General features: G+C 40.7%; 1 protein-coding gene across 1 annotated transcript in view; it reads right to left on the bottom strand.

Annotated features, from left to right (window-relative positions):
• Positions 1-20,171, bottom strand: part of pkhd1l1.1 (PKHD1 like 1, tandem duplicate 1) — a 58,163-nt gene that overhangs the window by 20,199 nt on the left and 17,793 nt on the right. Inside the window, exons 21-41 of the mRNA XM_072674623.1 lie at positions 19,758-19,882; positions 19,499-19,656; positions 19,238-19,392; positions 18,387-18,522; positions 16,945-17,099; positions 15,558-15,680; positions 15,121-15,226; positions 14,318-14,425; positions 13,829-13,993; positions 13,244-13,365; positions 12,788-12,917; positions 11,824-12,016; positions 10,155-10,297; positions 9,264-9,368; positions 8,960-9,148; positions 7,901-8,071; positions 7,077-7,282; positions 5,581-6,556; positions 4,007-4,255; positions 3,251-3,400; positions 2,638-2,812 (exon numbers count right to left, since the gene is read on the bottom strand). Coding sequence (XP_072530724.1) covers positions 2,638-2,812; positions 3,251-3,400; positions 4,007-4,255; positions 5,581-6,556; positions 7,077-7,282; positions 7,901-8,071; positions 8,960-9,148; positions 9,264-9,368; positions 10,155-10,297; positions 11,824-12,016; positions 12,788-12,917; positions 13,244-13,365; positions 13,829-13,993; positions 14,318-14,425; positions 15,121-15,226; positions 15,558-15,680; positions 16,945-17,099; positions 18,387-18,522; positions 19,238-19,392; positions 19,499-19,656; positions 19,758-19,882 — 4,040 coding nt within the window. The remainder of the gene's footprint in view (positions 1-2,637; positions 2,813-3,250; positions 3,401-4,006; positions 4,256-5,580; positions 6,557-7,076; positions 7,283-7,900; positions 8,072-8,959; positions 9,149-9,263; positions 9,369-10,154; positions 10,298-11,823; positions 12,017-12,787; positions 12,918-13,243; positions 13,366-13,828; positions 13,994-14,317; positions 14,426-15,120; positions 15,227-15,557; positions 15,681-16,944; positions 17,100-18,386; positions 18,523-19,237; positions 19,393-19,498; positions 19,657-19,757; positions 19,883-20,171) is intronic.

Genomic DNA, 20,171 nt, shown 5'->3' with positions numbered 1-20,171 from the left:
ATTCTTTCTATTATGAAAATATGAAAATCTACTCTTGTAGATGGTTCTTTATAGAAACTTGGTTTCAGAAAACCTCAGAAGCATATATATGGGGGGTCAGGTCAGAGTCTGATTAGAGCTACAAGACTCTACAAGACAAAACTAAAACACTGAAGACTAACAGTGAGTTCCTGCACCAGTATCAAACCCTTAGGGCCCTCTAGACCTTCATAAAGTGAGTGATAAGAGAGATCATGCTTATATCTGTAAGAATCTGAACGTATTCATCTTTGCAACTTTTGACATGTAGTGCAGGTGTTAAAGCAATAATTGTGTAGCATTTTTACCTAAAATAGCAGCTTTAAAATCATGTTCATGCACCACTGACTTATAGACTTATGCTGACTTATAGTGTGAATAGTCCAAATTTACCCTGAAGTGTACCTCCTTTTGGGACTACATATAGCTACATTTGGTTCAATATAGCCATCACAATAATTTGATAATTAACATAATCGCTGATATATTGACGGCCTGGAAAAGAAACAGACATGTGAAATGATCGCTTATGATGTCTGCTCTTGCAGCAGTAAAGGATCGCTGCCCATTGTAGCATGAACACAGTAAATGCGAAGTTGCTAAAGCAATCTGAAAACAACGACGTTTCAGCTTTTACTTTGCAGTTTAGATGTAGAGGGACATATTTTTTTTGCCATCTTTTCAACAACCTGAAAAAGACCTTTTCAGCTTTCGGCTGTAGTGATGCTGATCAAGGCCCGCAGTCATTACGGTAGCAATGTTACTGCTGTGATACCGTTGTTAAGCGAGGCCAATGGCAGGCTAGCTAACACTGCATCAGCAATGATGGACAAGGCCGGCAGTAGTGAGTAGGGAGTCAGACTGGCTTTGTACGTGTAGCCGTTCATAATGTTAGCCGACCCGAAATTATTCAGCACCACCATGCAGGCCTGCTCCGTCTGAGTTCCAAGCACAGAGAACATTACAGAGCATGCATGCGAACAGCCGTTATCACACTCCTGTCATCTCTGACTGATTCTTTCTCTCACCAAATGACTTACAACAATGGAGACATTCCCAGCATTTTTTGCTGTCATCAAAGACCTTTCTGATGGTGGTTAAAACAAAACTCTGGGTGATAATGGAAAATTGCAGCAGGCTTTCCATTTACATTCATATTTACTGCATTTAGCTAATGCTCTTCTCCAGAGTAACAGAGGTTACTTAAATTACATAGGTGGGCCAATTAAGTGTTTGGAGTCCTGCCCAAGGACTCTTATTGGTGTAGCACAGCATAGTCACCCAGACTGGAAATCAAACCCTAGTCTCCCACAAGGTGTGGTAGCTTACTGGCAGATAGTGGTGTTGCGCAACACCAACCACTACTTGAACTTAAGGATACATACCGTTGTTGGATGGAACCTCGCAGTATAGAGTGGTGGAACTGGACACATTTCATTGTAGTGCAGGTGTTAAACCAATAATTGTTTTACCTAAAATAGCAGCTTTAAAATCATGTTCATGCACCACTGACTTATAGTGTGAATAGTGCAGCTATTGTTGCTACTCTGGGCTGAACACACCAGATACTGCACTATGCAACTTTGGAGAAGCAGACAGGACGATGATACGCTGTGTAACCCAAGTCATATTTGTGTAAAATCCTGTAATATTACTCTATCAAGTCAGTCCACATCCACCCAGCACCAGACCTCATATGGACGTTTTGCTGGAGCTAAATCTGGAAAATGTGAAAATTATTCTAAATTGTGTTTAGTCTGTCTGATTTGTTCAAAATTTACCCTGAAGTGTACCTCCTTTTGGGACAACATATAGCTACATTTGGTTCAATATAGCCATCACAATAATTTGATAATAACGTTGTGTGCAAATCCAAACTAGTCTTTCTGAACATAATCGCTGATATATTGACGGCCTGGAAAAGAAACAGACATGTGAAATGATCGCTTATGATGTCTGCTCTTGCAGCAGTAAAGGATCGCTGCCCATTGCAGCACGAACACAGTAAATGCGACGTTGCTAAAGCAATCTGAAAACAACGCTATTTCAGCTTTTACTTTGCAACCAAGTTTAGATGCGGAGGGCCATATTTTTTTTTTGCCATCTTTTCAACGACCTAAAAAAGGCCTTTTCAGCTTTCAGCTGTAGTGAGGCTGATCAAGGGCCGCAGTCATTACGGTAGCAATGTTACTGCCGTGATACCGTTGCTAAGCGAGGCCAATGGCAGGCTAGCTAACACTGCATCAGCAATGATGGACAAGGCCGGCAGTAGTGATGTTGAGTCAACACGCCATCACATACTGTGACAGTTCAGTACGACTACACATACCATTACCCCCTAATATAGAACCATTGCCTGTTCTAAGTAACCACTGAAGGTAGTGAAAGACCACATCAATGCAAACTAAAACTATAAGCATTTGTTACTTGCTGGCAAACTGACATCACTATGTGTTGACAGAAGTTTTTTTATATTCTGGAAAGACAATGTTGCACTAGCGTCTGAATAAAAGTGTTTTGTTTCTATAATATCTACATATGTTATTTTCTTTCATTAGTAATAGCTATAATGAACCTTCTTCATCAAAACAGCTTTTTGTAGCTGGAGTTATTCCAGACCTGAAACCAGAGCCGGTGATAGTGAGCACAGTGCCTCCAGCTGTTCCTCCCCTGCGTGGCGACACATCCGTGATGGCGGGAGTCAGACTGGCTTTGTACGTGTAGCCGTTCATAATGTTAGCCGACCCGAAATTATTCAGCACCACCCCCATGCAGGCCTGCTCCGTCTGAGTTCCTAGCACACAGAACATTACAGAGCATGCATGTGAACAGCCGTTATCACACTCCTGTCATCTCTGACTGATTCTTTCTCTCACCAAATGACTTACAACAATGGAGACATTCCCAGCATTTTTTGCTGTCATCAAAGACCTTTCTGATGGTGGTTAAAAAAAACTCTGGGTGATAATGGAAAATTGCAGCAGGCTTTCCATTTACATTCATATTTACTGCATTTAGCTAATGCTCTTCTCCAGAGTAACAGAGGTTACTTGAATTACATAGGTGGGCCAATTAAGTGTTTGGAGTCCTGCCCAAGGACTCTTATTGGTGTAGCACAGCATAGTCACCCAGACTGGAAATCAAACCCTAGTCTCCCACAAGGTGTGGTAGCTCACTGGCAGATAGTGGTGTTGCGCAACACCAACCACTACTTGAACTTAAGGATACATACCGTTGTTGGATGGAACCTCGCAGTATAGAGTGGTGGAACTGGACACATTTCTGTTGATGTTGCATTCTCTACTGCAGATGAGAACTTTCGATGAGTATGGGTCAAACCCAGTGCCCTGGACCGCCACAACTGCACCTCCAGCGTAGCTTCCTAGAAAGGAAAGGTGTCTGTCAGTGAACTAATATTTCTATCTATAAGCTTATTGTAAGAAAAGTAGGTGTGGCTGTGATGGAAAGTACATGCACTCTACATAGAGTTTTTATTTTTTAAAGGTGTTTGATGGTTATTATTTCAGTGGTGCTGAAGATTTCATTTGCCAAAGTAAAGGCTTCCTAACTTTCTTTCAGTGATCATGATTCACTACAACTGGTAGCTTCTCTGTTCCAACATAAAAAAGGTCCAAGGGGCTCACTGTAGATAACTGTAGTCCTAAATGTCTCTTGGAGCCATTTCTAAACAACTGAAGATTCAAATATCATCGGTTAAAAAAAAAGTATGTAAGAACGAGGGACTGGGAAGTGTAGCCTCTTTGCCAAAGTCTGTATGCAGATCCAAGCTCTAACTCTCAGATGGTCAGGAATAATCCAAGCAGTACCAAAGCACAGGCTGAACTGAACTGGTTGCTGGATTAACAGAGTCACTGTATACTATTGTACATCACCATAGACTGAAAGGCTGAGAAGCAATGTGTGTATATATATGTGCGTGTGTGTAGTTAGCATGCAAATAGATAGTAAGCTCTGAGAATCTTGCTACCTTCATTAGGTATGACTTGGGTCAGTCGCAGCTCGTAGGTGAAGTTTGACTGAGTCCGGGCAAGACCTTTGACCTGGTGGGAGAGCGTGACTGGGAAGGTTCCTCCTGCATGTTCACCCACAGTGCACTGCAGCACTGTGTCTGAGATGGAGGACACGTTACACTGCACACCGTCTATATTCACAGACACAAGGCCAGCATCTGAGCCAAAACCAGATCCTGAGATGGTGATCGCTGTTCCACTGGGACCTATGGGAGGTGAACATGAAAACAATGTCAGTTACTTAAAACAGAAAAACATAATTAGGACAAATGGATGTATGATTATGTCATATAAAATGTAAACATTTATTTCAAATGTTTGGAATAAATATTTTTAATAATATAAAATGAATCTGGTCTATTAATCTTCTAGTGCATTAGCAACAAGGCTAGTGAACTTGGTAGCTAAAGTGTTTGGTAGCTCCTTTTTAACATTAGGTAAAAGCTGGCTAGTGCCACTAAATTGATTTACAAAATAAACATGCTACTGGCATAACTGCATTAAATATGCCTATAAATGAATTAATTACCCATCAGATATTATGTCTACCCAGTTGGCACTGAGGCCATGGCTAAAGCTCTGTACAGCAGTAAAACAAATGTATTATTTGGATGGTGGGTCATTCTCAGTTTATAAAAAGCTTTAAAAAATGCACAGAATTTTGAACTGAACTGAATATTATTCTAAAATGAGCAAGAAAGCTGCAGAACATTACAAACAAAGTTCTAAAAAATAACATCCAAAATTCCTTGTGTTTCATTTCCTTGTGAAATCCTCTTAAAAGATGTCTAAATATCTGATATTTTTCATTTGTAGATTATTTTAGTAATATTATAAGATTAATTAACTTATTTCTAACTTTACTTGTTTAAGGTATTCTACTAAAAGTGTCCATTCAGGGACTAAACTCAGGGATTCTGCTTGAAACATGCAGAATGATCTGCTAGTGGAATAATACACTCTCAGCAGATAAATGACCTAAAACAAGCAATAAATCAATTGGTAATCAGTTGAATAATCTTAGAATATTCTAACAAAAATGTAAAAAGGAGAAATATCAGATAACTAGTCTAGATTTAAGAGGATTTCACTTGCTAAGATATATTTTTTGCAATGTATAAATACAAAATGTTTGCATGGAAAATTCAAATAAATAACAATTATTCATTTGAAAAATATTTTTGATATTTCTGAATGGTGTTTCAGCTGATATATAAAACAATGGGTATAAAGATTAGCAGAATTAAAATGTAACTCCCTGAAGTGCCTGAACTGACTTAAAAATGAGAGAATAGCTCAGAAGAAGGGCAGCGAGAGTTAAAGACAATGCTCAAGGGCCCAACAGTAGCAACCCCGTGGTCAATAACCCACTAATCTACTGAGCCAGCACTGCACTACTGGATATTCTTCAATGTCATAAAAGTATAATACTAACAAGCTAATATGTTTTGAAACAACAGTAAGATACAGTAAGATACAATACAATGCAATACAGTGTACTGTTACACCCCTGTATACAATCATTGCGTACCTGTGGTGGGGCTGATGCTGGTGATATTTGGCGTTTGCTCACGAGAGTAGTTGAAGCTCAGTATTGGGTACTTTACTCCAAGCACCTGAATGTTCACCTGCACCAGCTTTTCACTACTTGCACGTGTCAAACACTGCACAGTGCTGGGAGTTACCCGCACAATGGAGCAGGGGGAGGTTCCCAGCATCACGCTGGTGTTGCCCACCACAAAGCCATTTCCTGTGATCATTAGCAAGGTTCCTCCTGCAAGGCTGCCAGAGGTGGGCATCAGACTGGCTAGTGGTACACTGGTTAGTGTAGCGTTTCCCAAAGCCAAGCCTTTGCTCCTCACTACCACCTGCAGGGCGTGTGGACCTGCGGGTAGGGCCACAATGGACAGCGTGACATTGTTGTCTGTCACCTTTATGACCTTCAGACTAGTGTTATCCGCAAACACGCTAAGGTCCTCCAGGTTGCTTCCAAAGCCGCTGCCGGCTATGACGACAGCCGTTTCGTTTCCTGTAACAGAGTCGGGGTTGACGGAAGAAACCTGAGGGGCCAATGCCACGGAATATTCGTAAGAGCAGTCAGCGCTGCAGGATGAGCTAACGGCACCAATGCTAACAGAGACATCTCCTCTGCGAGCCGGAGCCGGAGATGTGTCACACACGACTTGAGTGTAGTTACTGAATACCACAACGCATTGAACGCCAGCCACTGTGACCGCCCCACCAGTCAGACCGGAGCCAGAGATGAGGAGGCGCGTCCTTCCTGTTGTGCTGCCCACTGATGGTGAGACAGAGTCCACCACAGGCAGAACCACCACATGCCGTCTGGACTCACTGGGCATAGTGAGCATGGCAACCCCCAGGTTGTTGACTCTGACCTGGACAGGCAGAGGAAGGGCAACAGGCACTCCGCTGTCAGGGCTGAGGAGGCAAGTGATTTCAGTGGAGGTGCTCCTGGTTACATGACAGGAAGTGTTTCCAACGGTGACCTGTAATGTAAACATAAACACATACACCAATCAGCCATAACATTAAAATCACCTGCTTTATATTGGATAGGTCCCCCTTGTGCCACCAAAACAGCTCCACAAGACTAGAAGTAGATATTCTGTGGGATCGGACCAGGTGGACTAGCTTGGACTATGCCCATGACCCTGTCACCGGTTCACTGGTTGTCCTTTCTTGGTCAACTTTTGGTAGGTACTGACCACTGCATACCTGGAACACCCCACTAGGCCTGCCGTTTTGGAGGTTGGCACAGCTAGTCTAGTCATTCCAGCCATTCCAGTTTGGTCTTTATCAATTGACACCATGCTTAATGCCAGGCATGTGCTAGAGGGGTATAAGCCCTCCAACATTAAGCTGTGGAGCAGTAAAGCTGTGCTTTCTGGAATGATAGTGCTCCGTCCAATACTGGATGGGTTGGAAACGAGGGGTGGTGATCATCATCAATAAGTGGGGTGGTGATCATGTTTTCTAATAACTTCAGGTTCCTGACTCTTTCCTCACCTCATTTGCACAGGCGATGCTGCTGAAGCCAGAGCCCTGGAGGATGATGGGGTTGTGAACTGTGCCCTGTGTGGGTGAGATGGAGTTGACAGTGGGGCTGGCGCAGCTGGAGAAACTGAAGGAAAGACTGTCGGATGTCCCGTTGGAGCCGGAGCACTCAGAGGAGGCCACACAATCAGATGCTAATCTGCTCACTCGTGCTGAACCTAAAGGGGTTAACCTGTGTTAACCTGTGTCTGTTACAAGGGGTGTCACATGGTCACAGTTTGCAATTTAAAGCCACAACAACTGGATAAACTCTATTTAAAAAAAAAATTGTATGGCCACTGGCCACCTGTTTAAAGAATCTGTCTTGGCTTATGTCCACAATTTACTTACCCCTTACCCCAAATGTAGGCCATCAGCCACAACTTGTTTACAGTCTTAAGTCTGCTTTTTTGGTTTACTGGTGTACATGTCTCTAGCTCATATTACTCACACAGTATCATAAATCACAAAAGCTATTTGAGATTACCTAGCATTTTAGTACAGTCTAAGGTAAGCATCTACTTTTTTCATACCATCAGACCATCTCCAAATTTTAGCTGACGCAGTATACGGTCTATGTGGTTTACGTGGTTTACGTGCCATCTCTGCATTATTTCAACACCGCCAGTCTGTCAACAGATCTTAAAGTGCTTTTAAGCCTATTTAAGCTAGCTTTAACATGTTGTCCACCAAAGACATGTTCAAGTCAAGCTGTCAGAAACCCCATATCTGGCTAAGACCTTTTACAAGCACATTTAGCAAACTGGTTCATCCATTCACATGAGGTGTATTTGTACCTAGACTCTGAAGGGCCTGAAAGCCTGCTACAGTGACCTGAGGTCTACTGCTTCTTTCTTCCAGTGGCCTAACATTCACCACGCCTTGCATGGTCTTCTGGTTCGCCGCATCAACATAGCCGCTGCTGAAATAGTACACCCCAGGCGCAGTGAACCGATAGCTGAAGATACCTATGGACAAAAAAAACACACACATATGTACATACACACACACACACACATTCCACCAGGGTAAGACTCTTTTACTTCTGGGTTCTTTTGAAGTGAAGACATGGTGACGCTTGGAGACATTTCCATTGTTCGCACTAAAGACAGTAGCACTTAGGACAGTCAGGTGATCAAGTGCCAGACAACAGAATAGAGACAAGACAGAGTACAGACTATACAGTGGGTTACTATGGGTACAATGACAGTTAGGCTAGTAATTACAGTTGTGTAGTAGTGAATTGTTACTGTTAAAACCATCAGTTACAGTAAGACCTGCCTGGAAGGGGTGGCATTAGTCATCTATGTGCTTAAATTAGACTATTATCATGAATATTTGGTACCTCTGTTAGTGTATTAGTGTACTGCAAACTGGTTGATTCACAATGATTAAAAGTAGCTCTTTAACCACCTTTGGTCTGCCGGTAGGCCGAAAGTGTTATTACAATTACCTATTACCAAGGAATCGCCCCACCAGTTTGTACAGAAGTTCCTTTAGTTACTGAGTAATACACCTTAGTGTGTAATAAGCATTAGAGTGTTAAGGTGTTAAATCATAGGCTTGTTATTCAATTATTAATCTTAATGATCAGTTATTTATTTATTGTTAATCCAGCTAGTCCTTATTGAACATGTTATTAAACGTTGAACAAAAAATGGACTGGAAATAGGTACTCATGACCCTGTTGGCAAATGAATATATAAAATGAGAGATATCAAGGCACTGTATAGCACTGTCCCGTTATGCAACAATAACACTAATATGGCTTACTATTAAGTGCCCACTACAAAACTACTAGATTGGATACTCCGTGTAGTTCTGAAGCATAGTGTCAGCTGCCTTAGTCTAGGTACCTGTGGCTGTTTTGGTATTTCCGCTGCTGAAGGTAACTTCGTCAAACACAGTGCTGCTGGGATTTGCCACACTAAAGACCCTGTAGCCTAGGTCTGGGACAAAAACTGGAGCTGCCCACTTCCACACCACTGTGTCCCCTACAGATGCCATCACTGTGGATGGGCTCCATGCATACCACAGCCCATTGTCTGTGAAAACACACACATAAATCACACCTCCAATATGCAGACAGAGACAATACATTTACTTTTTCAGAAGCATGAAAAATGTATCGATGCTGTGGGATGTTGGGTGTAAACCTACTGGGGTCGATGCCTTGGTTTGTGACAATGTGTGTCTGCACGTCTTTCTGGCTCACACACTCCAGCTTATTGTTCCAGGCAGCAATCACCTCACAACGGCTGTCACCTGGGGAAAACACATTGGCTTAGCTAAACGGATCACACATTTCTGTAAACTATGACTGTTCATACGGTCTATAATATTCATAAATATATATATTTATGAATAATATATATATAATATTATCAGCCTAAAACTACTGTTGTCTATGAACAGGTTAATCTGAAGATGGGTTGGTTTTTGTTCACTGTCAAAGCAGTCCTAGACAGCAGACTATTCTGGGCCAAATGCAGCCTTGAAGCATTTACTGTTTTAGGCCAAAATTGGCCCAACTGAAGCTGTTGTGGCTGTGTTTTAGCACCACTAGGGCAGTATGTTGGATGGCTGACAGTAAAAAGTGTGGGCCAGATCTGGACCTGGACCTCTACTAGACATTTGCCGGCCACTTTATTAGTATATGCACCCCCAACACCATTTGTATCTTCAACTTGCTTCTCCCTGCTGTTTGATGCACATTTTGTGCTAGTCACTCCCTCTACCAGTGGTCAGTAGTCAAATATGTTTGGGTGGTGAATCACTTTCAACCGCAGGGACTATACTTCTACCACAGTCACACACTACCATGCCAGTGTCACTGTGCTAAAATGGTTCACCGCCCAAATATCTGGACAACAGCGGCCCTGTGTTCAGAAACTGACCAATGATGAATGGTCTAAGGGTGTTGAACATCTGGGCAAAAGTCTACAATTGTTTCTGTGTTTCTAAAGTGGCTAATGAGTGCGGCTAAAAGGCTATGAGGTTCTAAACCTTAGTGGGGCGGAGATCAAGCACTGACAGGTCTGGGTGGTATACCTAGTGTAACTGTGTTGTCTGTTAAAACAGGGCTGAATCCAGAGCCAGTGATGGTCACTGTGGTGCCACCATACAGAGAGCCCTGCTGAGGGGACAGGCTGGTCACTTGCAAGACGTACTCAATAGTTGTGTCCACGCCAGCACTGTATTTGTGGTAAACATGAAACATAAATGAAATAATTAATTCATTCTTAATACTTAATTTAGAGAGTAGTCATAAAACGTACAGGGTAATTCACTATTTTCTTTGGAATGGCAGAATTAGGAGAGTTTGATATACTGTGAACCTCAAACATAGGCAAATGAGGCTTGAAAAACAGGCCCAATTCACTTTTTTCATACTGTTTTGTTAAGTCTTATGTATTTATAATAAAGTATTATGATTATTTATATCACCACTGGCCCAAAATCTCCAAAATGGAGAAGGCAAAATGATCTTAAGTTTAAATGAAAGTTAATGTAAAATATAAGTTTATTCCAAAGAATTTAGAGCATTTCTATTGGTCCATTCATCTAGAACTATTTACTGAGTGTACAGAGCAGCTCCAGGGCTCAAACGATGGAGAAAACAAAAAACAGATATACATGTGTTTCATTGGCCAGCAGCGATATGCAAATATTCAGTTTCGCCAGTCAGTTTTCTGAGGCAATCATTTCCAGGATGTGCATCAGTAACTCTGGTGAGCTGCACGTCACCTCCAGAACTCTATCGCCAACTAAATATGGGAAATAAGCAACCTCGGGATACCATTAGCCCGGGAAGGGATGTCAAAAGTAATGCGCCAGACAAAGACAGAATAGGAAGTGAGCAAGTATCCATGTTAGTGGCTAATCCAGATGAGGCCCCTGATTTAGCTAGACTAACCACACGGCTGGCAGCACTATTCAGTAAGACTTGGGTTGGCTGGTAATAATTACAAGAAATAATGACAATGTTCTAGTTACAAGGCTAAATACAAGGTTATGACTACGCTAACATTAGGCTTTTTCCTCATTTGCATGTGCCGTCTGAACGCCATTGTGTAATAAACTTGATGGTAAATTTTCTGGTGAGAGGCCAAAGTGAATTAAATGATCTTTTTTTAACATATGATATATTTAAAAGGTTCATTTTGATCTTTATGAACTGGGCATCATTATAAAATTCATAATTTGATAAAAAAAAATCTTAAGAATTTCAGAGCTCAATTGAGGACAATAAATAATGAGGTATAATAATCACGAGAATCATCAACACAGATCAAACATGCCAGTTGTGTGAAGCACTGGGACTTATATATCCTGATGCTAAAGCTTCTTATAATTAATATGCATGAGCTTATCAGTTTTTACCAAGCTCAGTGCTGAGCATGCATATGGTGACTTTATGTATAGGACTTGACCCCTTGACCCCTATGTTTATTATTCCTAATGCAGAAACACTTGAACGATGTGAATTATTTGGTAAACCGTTTGGTTCAGCATATCTTGTGAAGTCCCATAAGGTTCTATTGTCCTATGAAACTTGATATGTCCTATGATATTATTATGACAGTAATGATGTTAATGATGGGAGCAGACGAAAGTTTAAGAGGTTACACACTACGCTGCAACTTGCAGCCACACTAAGCCACTGCAAATATGACTAGCTTAAATGAATGTAATTCTGATAGAGTATGTTGGACCATACCTGATTTCAGGATAGCCTCTGTTCCCCATACTAACGCTCACATTGTAGAGACCAGGGGGCAGTGTAGGTAACAAGCAGGTGATGTTTTCACTGGCCCAATGAAGCACCTCACAATCCACATTTCCAATCAGGACGGAGCTGCCATTGGTCTGGTTCTCAAAATTAATTCCTGTGACAATCAAAGTCCTGTTCCCTTGAACACACAATAGAGAATACCCAGTGTTATATACCCAGACAATAAGGGTTAACTACTTGGCTACTATCATCTTTTTAACCAACTGTCAATTATAAGCGTCATAACAACCATAAAGACTTTGACTGACACTTTAAATTACAGTGACAGATTTTGCTCTTGTGAAAAAAGGATAGGTTTAACCATTCTGGCTGTGCAAAGTGTTGCAAATAATAGCCCTTCCAGGGTGTAGAGTGGTGGGGAAAATGACAGCCAGGAATTTGCAAGGTGCGTCACAATTATGTGGTCAAAAAGCTTGCACGAACACTACAGGGCACAAAAGAACACTGTCTGGGGATTACAGCGGGTGCACACCAGGAAACAATGGCGTGTGACATTTGATGCGTGAACCTGTTTTGGTATCTACAATCATGATTCATGGGGGCCAGATAAAAGCCTGTGATTGTAACAACACCTATTTTTAATGTAGTATGTTTACTAAAAGTTCAGTTTGTTATTGTTTAGATGTTTTGGCTCTGAGTCTCTTTGAGCTATTAAGTTACTTACTGAACAACCATTCGGGTCAGATCAGACTTAGCATGCCAAATGATGAATGCTAAAGATACTGGAATACCTCTGATTATATATAAGGATTATATTATTTCTGGCCTATCCACAATACATATAAGTAAACAAATACATGTGAACTTGAACATGAATATAAATAATCCTGTTTAATATACTGTGACGTCGCCATAAAACACAATTATCCACAATTCTTTTTTATCTTACCAAATACTGTTGTTGTTTGTGGGCTCACGTCAGTTATAATGGCCGTCAGGGCACTGTCATATGTGAAAACGCTGCTTGCCACAGCAGTCATTTCTCCGCTTTTCAGAGTTAAATTCTGCACTCCTGATCCCTGCGACATAAACCAGCACTCAATTTCTAGTCTTTAGAAACTTTAAAATGTCATTTCTTTACTCAAAACAGACAACAAACTTAAATGTAAACAATGTTCTGCACTTTTAGACACATGTACAGTCACATTTATAAGGATAAAGTCTAATATATGTGGTGTATATATCACTTCTGCACACTTATTAAAAACCCCTTAACACTCCAAGGCTTATTACACACTAATGTGTATTTCTCAGTAACTACAAGGACTTCTATACAGACTGCTGGGGCTATTTTTTGGTAACAGAAGTTTATAATACTTTCGGCAGAAGAGGCTCATTTACTTACCGCAGGCACCCTGCATCTAAGCTGATTTAGATCCACAGAAATTACATCACAGGAAGCATTCCCAATGGTGGCCGTGGTATTAGAGCCAAATCCATACCCAGACACGGTTATGACTGTTCCCCCTACGGAGCAAGACAGCAGAATAAGTCATGTTAGCTGTGTGAGTCTGATACATTGCATCTCCAATTTTGATGATATTCACTTTTTGACATAATATGAATCATAATAAAATTTCATGATGAATTGACCACCAGAAATGCTTTTACACTGACTTCCACTGAAAGTTAAGAAGTTTTTTCCTTCTCCTGTAAAGGTGACTTACAAGAGATATACAAGGGTTCTGCTTATACTGTGAAAATGCATCAATAGAGCATTAGAGCACTAGAGATGGCCAAAATGGGCAAAATACCATCTATATCTATATGCAATTATTACAATGTATTTTCTATGATACATGTAGTTGGTCAGTGTTCTAGATGTACAACAGCGCAGGCTTGCACATTTTATCGTTTAGATGTCAATATGAACAGGAATGTCCATAGACTTTGCTGTGGCATGGTCACATAGCTGGTGCGTCCAGTTTACCGGTAACACTGCCTGTAGTGGGCTCTATGGAGGTAGCTCCCATCTGGTAAGTGAAGTTGAAAGGATTGCCGCCTGGGTATAGGGCATAACCCAGCTGAGGGAAGCTCACAGTGACTGGATACAATCCAGCGCGATCAGGGCCAACACTACAGGTCAGTGATGTAGCTGTAATAGACAAAAAACACACAAACGTATTTAGCTTGCGTTAACATGGTGAAGTGTGGTAATGTGATTAGCAACAGGGTTTCTGTGTTTTAGTCTTTAGTCTTGTCCTAATATGTGTTATGACATTTTCAACCACTATAATCACTGAGAATAAAACCATAAATATTTGTATTCGCTCCAACGCTGCAATTTCCTTCAGAATTATAAAAGCTTTATATGATTATCTATCACTGGTGAGGCTGAATTTTCTTTTTTTCTTTTTAAAAACACACTAGGGGAACAAATGTAGCTTGTCTTGGTAGCTACTAGTAATTTCAAACTTACGGGTTACTTGGAGAACTGAGCATTGGACGTTTCCAATTTGCACTGAGGCATTTCCATCAACAAATCCAGATCCTGAGATGGTCAGAACTGTGTTTAGAGCACTGGCACCTGCAACAAATTGTCCAGTAATCATAGTTAGTACTTAAGTAGCAGCATTTCAGTACAATTTTCAAAAATGCTTACTGACATTCAGCTTTCATTTGAGCATCCAGAGCAGACAGACAGTAGTATTCACTTTTAAAGTGCTCTTAAAAAGGGCTCTTTGAGCAAGAATGCCTTTTGGAACCACGTCTGTAAAAGAGATGTGCAAAGGACCTTTAATTTGGTCAGTTCTTTAAACTATTAGAAGACCCTTTACACTCACATTTCTCTTGCTGGAACCAATCATGGTTCTTCTATGGCATTTCTGAAAGCACCTTCTTTTCATTTTTACCCAATTACGTCTCCAATTTTATACTCATTTGTACTGTCCTGCTATCGCATGGGATGCTGAGATGCTGAAAGGTTGAGGACTGTCACATGCCTCCAAAATATGTGCAACCAGCAACCACCTTTTTTTGAACTGCCGCCTATGTAATCAACACGCTTGGAGGAAAGCACTGGGTACCGAGCTATGATGCTGGCCAGCATCACACTGAAGTGATGTGCAGAGAAACACACTACCTACGCACTCAGAGAGAATAAGGCCAATTGTGCTCCCTTGGACTCTGGATGCTGATAGCAGGCAGCATGAACTGGGATTCAAACCAGTGCCTTAGTCTACTGGACCACTCAGAGCCAAGGAGCTAACTCATGTGTTTTACCTTGCGATGGGGATATCCCGGTCACATTGGGTGTCCTAGCCTGACTCCAGGTGAAGCCACAATCACCAGAACACACTGATGGGATCCCGTTGATAAACACTTGTACCTGAAAAATATTATGATCTCACATTTACAGAAGGTCTTACTGGATGTTGCTACAGCAGGACATGTTACTGCTATTGCCAGAAGGTGTTTGGAAGCCTTCATTTGCCCAACGCTAACAGTCATTGCAAACACAGAATGGTGTTAATGGTTTCCTAATCCAGTAATCCTCTATAATCCACAATTATACACACCACCCTATATCATATAACTCTGATATCCTGGCAACAAAGCTGAAACAAGTGGCAAGCGCCAACATGAGACAGACGCCAGTCAGGAAACACCTGATTAGACTATTATTAAGTTTAAGAAGTTGTAGAAGATTAGAAATGCACCTGTGTCTTATTTGTTGGGACACGCAGGAAGTCTCCCATAATGCTTTGCTTGAAAAGACCTCCTTGCTCCTTAACCTGTGCTGCCACAGAAGGGTTTACACCGACTACAGCAGAGTCATTGATCTGGTAAAGAGATTGCAGAACAAAAAACTTGATGGTGCTTCATATTCATACACTGTAATAGGAAAATTAGTTGTTATCCATTTATCCCTAAAATAAATGTACATGTTACCCATGTTGGTGTTGGAACATTAATTTTGTGGTTGAAATTTCTGCTAAGCAAGATGATTACCTGATTTCCAGTGTATTATGCGTTATGCTAAATGTGCTAAATATGTGCTAAATATGCTAAATGTGTATAGATGCCACATTTCCTTAATATTTTAAGTATGTTTATTTTTTCATGTTCATCTTTAACAGTTACAAAATAACAAAAAATAGGGTCAGTGTTCAGTATCACAGCTTTGGATATTTACCCCTTCTTCCTCGCAAAAGACATCTAGTGCTGTCCCAGCCCACATTCCACCCATGAGCATATGTGGGGCCCACATGGGTGGAATGTGGGCTAGGTGAGTTCCCAGGTGAGCTCTGAGTTGCTTTGTACAGGTGCCGTTACTGGGACCAAGTTGGGCTTCCCAAATGGGCCCCATCAGTACATCCCACCCAGATCTTACATGGGCCCATGTTCAACCCCTCTGGGTCCCATCACTGACCCTGGCTGACATACATATGTGGTGCCAACATGGAGCACATTTACAAAATCTTCTGGTTCCCAATTGGGCTAACCATACTGCTATGTTATCTGGAGTGAGATGCTGAACTGTTCTATCCACAGATTTTCTATGAAGTTCTATTTGAACTTAATCTTAATCAGGCTTGGTTAGATGTTTCTTTGAAAGGTTTTCGTCACTGGATTTCCTGGTGAGGATGCAGGAAAGGTTTTTTTTTTTCTGAATACTGCTGTTCTGCTGTTCAAGAGAACAGTGCACCATCACTCTAGGGTCTGCAAAACCTTCCTGAAGGTCCTTTGCAGTCAAATGGAGGGTTTGCATTGCCTAAAAAGAATATACTAATATATACTTTGTTTACTTTACTGGCGATGAGTACATTTTCTTCTCACAGCTATTTACGGTAACGTACGGAAATGTTGACCATGTGTGCCTTTGCGTGCCACTGTATAAGCTTGCAGACATATTTTTGAGTGCTTTTTAGTTTGACACTGGATAGATGAGGCTCATATAGCTTAGAGCAATGAAAGAGGTAGACACATTGGGTATACACATAATTATATCATGTCAGTCTCTTAGCACCACTGAAAAACTAAAGAATAGTTTAATACTAAATAAGCCTTTTGGAATTTGGGACCCACGGGCCTCCCGGTTTCTACCTGCAGCAGGGGCTGGCTGCCTGGCATGGTAAGCCACTGAACTGTCCAAATGTGGCCTTTGCAGTCCCCTGTCCTCGTCACACTCAACTGGCCCAGATCTGGAATACCTTGAAGAGCATACTTCAGGTCATCTGCGCTGATGTCCACTGACAGACCTGTGACACACACACAGCCATACTGATTTTACTTTACTGCTTTCACAGATTTGATTCATGATTCATGGATTCATTCATGGTACAATTTGTTTATGATTCTAAAGTAAACAATTCAATGCGTCATGCGTCTCACATTTCACCACAGTTCAATAGTGATTTTATGATGTTCTAATTTAACATCATATTTGTCACAATATTTTGTTGTTCTGAGGTTTGTGCACAAGCTGGAACAGACTAAACCAGGGGTGGGAAACCGAGGGCTGGAGTCCAGCACAATTTGCTACCAAATGAATGGATCAGTTGAATCACTGTTTAATTAACTTTAATTACTACTCCATTATTGGTCCGGTCTGGTCTGCACTGTGTCTATGGATTCATAATATTAACTGCATGCACTCCACTGCTATACATTTCTTAATTAAACCCTTACATATCTGTACTCTGTTTCTATCACACCTAATTAGTAGGGATGCACCGATCCGATATTAGATCCCGATACAAACAAAAATAGCTGGATTGTTAGTCTGGATAATTAGTCTGATCCAAGGGACTGATCAATTCATGGAACCCGATTCTTGCATCGCAGGTTTTCTAGGTTCAGGATCAGAGTAACCTACATACATGAGACACATATCATATCAACCGCAAGTGTGGTGTCCGCAACCTGTCATCATCTCTCAGCGAGTAATCCAGCTCGTCTTTCATATAAGAAGAACTGAGAGGTTCTTTAGTTTCACAGACTTTGAATTTCAGAATAAAAGTCTTGAGCCCAGACTACATTGTGCCAAGGTCCAGCACAGTTATTCATTTTAGTGACCAATAAACAGAAATTGGGTTTATTTATATTTGTGTTCATTTGTTACAGTAAGTTTTACAAAGTTAGTAAAGTAATTACATCAATCCTGATGCCTTAAAAGTTATAGTTATATAGTATATATATATTATTAATTTAACAATGGTGTCAGATCAGTATCTGTATCTGCCAATAAGCAGAGTTCATATATCGAAATCTGTATTGGAACAGAAAAAGATGTATCTGTGCATCCCTACTAATTAGTACATTGTGAACACATATTGGACAATTTCGACATATGCTTACTTAAATATCAATTATTTATTCTATACCTATATTTTATTCACCCACTCATTCTGCTCATTTGCACATTACTGGCACTTTATCTTTGCAGCTCTTGTGAGATGCTAGCTACATGTCACTGGCTTGCACTTGTACTTTCTCAATGACAATAAAGTTGAATCTAATCACAGATTCCCTCAAAATTCCCTGACCTTCCACACGTTGGCCGAAGATCTCTACGCTGAAGGTGCCGTTAAGAGGAGGGCTGGCTCTTTGCTTACGGGTCACACTGACAGTGGCGTTGTCTTGGGCCAGCACCAGCATGTCCTCTGTGAAATTGCCTGTCCTCTATTGGATTTAAAAATGAGACATGAAAACAGTGGGAAACAGAAACATGCAGGGATAATTCAGCACATTGTGTATACTCCTGAAAAAAAAGAACAAGACAGAAATATCTTAGCAGAACGCACTTTTACTGCTATTACAACAATCTAATAAAGCCTAATTCATCATTTTGAATCGAGCCTCGACTCAAATTTATGTTTTTTTCCCGTGTATATATATATATATATATATATATATATATATATACACGGGAAAAAAAACATAAATTTGAGTCGAGGCTCGATTCAAAATGATATATTATATATATATCATATATATATATATATATATCAAAGACCATGATATATATATATATATATATATATATATATATATATATATATATATATATATAGTCTCATAAATGGAAATGTATTTATATGTTTTTTTATTATTTATTTATTTATTATTTTTATTTATTTATTTATTTTTTTTATTTGGGTTTTTTTCCCTTCCCGAATATGTGGTGGGACCGCTATCTGTTGCCATACTTGTGTGTAGATCTGGAACGCATGATAGAAATCCGGTGATGTTTTAGAAATGCTTGACTATTAATAGCTGCTGGTTTAGTAGTGGAGATCTGACGTCTGATGCTGCTGATGACTGCTTCACCCTTTCCAGAAACAACCACTGTCATCATATCTTACTTTAAAACAAACATGTTTGTTCACACACTTACCAGCAGGAAGCCAACATGAATTAGAGGGATATCAAAGCCACAGTTATAAAGAGAAGCTGTGATCTCGTAAGACGTGTTTTGCTTCTGCACAGAGATCCGCTGGAAGAACTGTCCAGAATGAGCCAGAGCAGGGGGTCTTCTCCTCTGGACAACAACTAGCATAAAAAAGGGTCAAAGAGAAGACGGTCTTACATTACTGTCTGCTAAGACAGTATTCAATAGAAATGATGTGTGAAATAAAGGGCTAATATATTAACGCACCACTGAGGTCAGCCATGGGGGCCACCCTGCCGAGCTGAACTGTGTCTACATAGTAATCTCCACTGTCCCTGTACAGATGCAGCTCCAGGAGTTTGTGGTTCTTGCCAGGGAAGCTTGTCTGCATGGTAGTTAAGAGATCCACACACGTGTATTTCCATCTGCACACAAATCGTAAGATGGGTGCCACTGTTCACCTGCTTATCTCTGGCTCTATGAAGCAGAAGGTTTTTTTAAAAAGTGTATAGTGGACGAAACTTACGCATTCCCTGACTCAAACACTGACAGGATCTGAGTAGTCACTTGAAAGGTACTTCCTGTGCTATCCTGATAGGTAATCACTAGTTCCAGTTTGCTCTGTAGGTAGCCTTTGTATGCCAAGCAGAGCTAGAACACAAAAGATGAAGAAGAAGAATCACTAGTTTGTAAATTGTGAGAAGTTATTGGCCACTCATCCACATATGTTGTTTCCCTGATGGTTTTTCTCTTCTTCTGTCATGCAATGTCTTATAGGCTCTTTTTTTAAACAAATTAAATGGGCTTTCTGGGAGGTTTTAGGTTCTTGGACTTTTCAGAGCATTTCCGAAGGATTTTGCTATTATATTTAGCACTGGGCCATGGTACCAGCAATAGTGACCTTTCTCTGATGCTTTAGGGCAGTATAATATGGCAATAA

Source organism: Salminus brasiliensis, chromosome 3 (genome assembly GCF_030463535.1).
Source record: "Salminus brasiliensis chromosome 3, fSalBra1.hap2, whole genome shotgun sequence".
Taxonomy (NCBI): domain Eukaryota; kingdom Metazoa; phylum Chordata; class Actinopteri; order Characiformes; family Bryconidae; genus Salminus; species Salminus brasiliensis.
The sequence above is the reverse complement of the archived record's forward strand: the minus strand, read 5'-3'. Positions and strand labels throughout refer to the sequence as shown.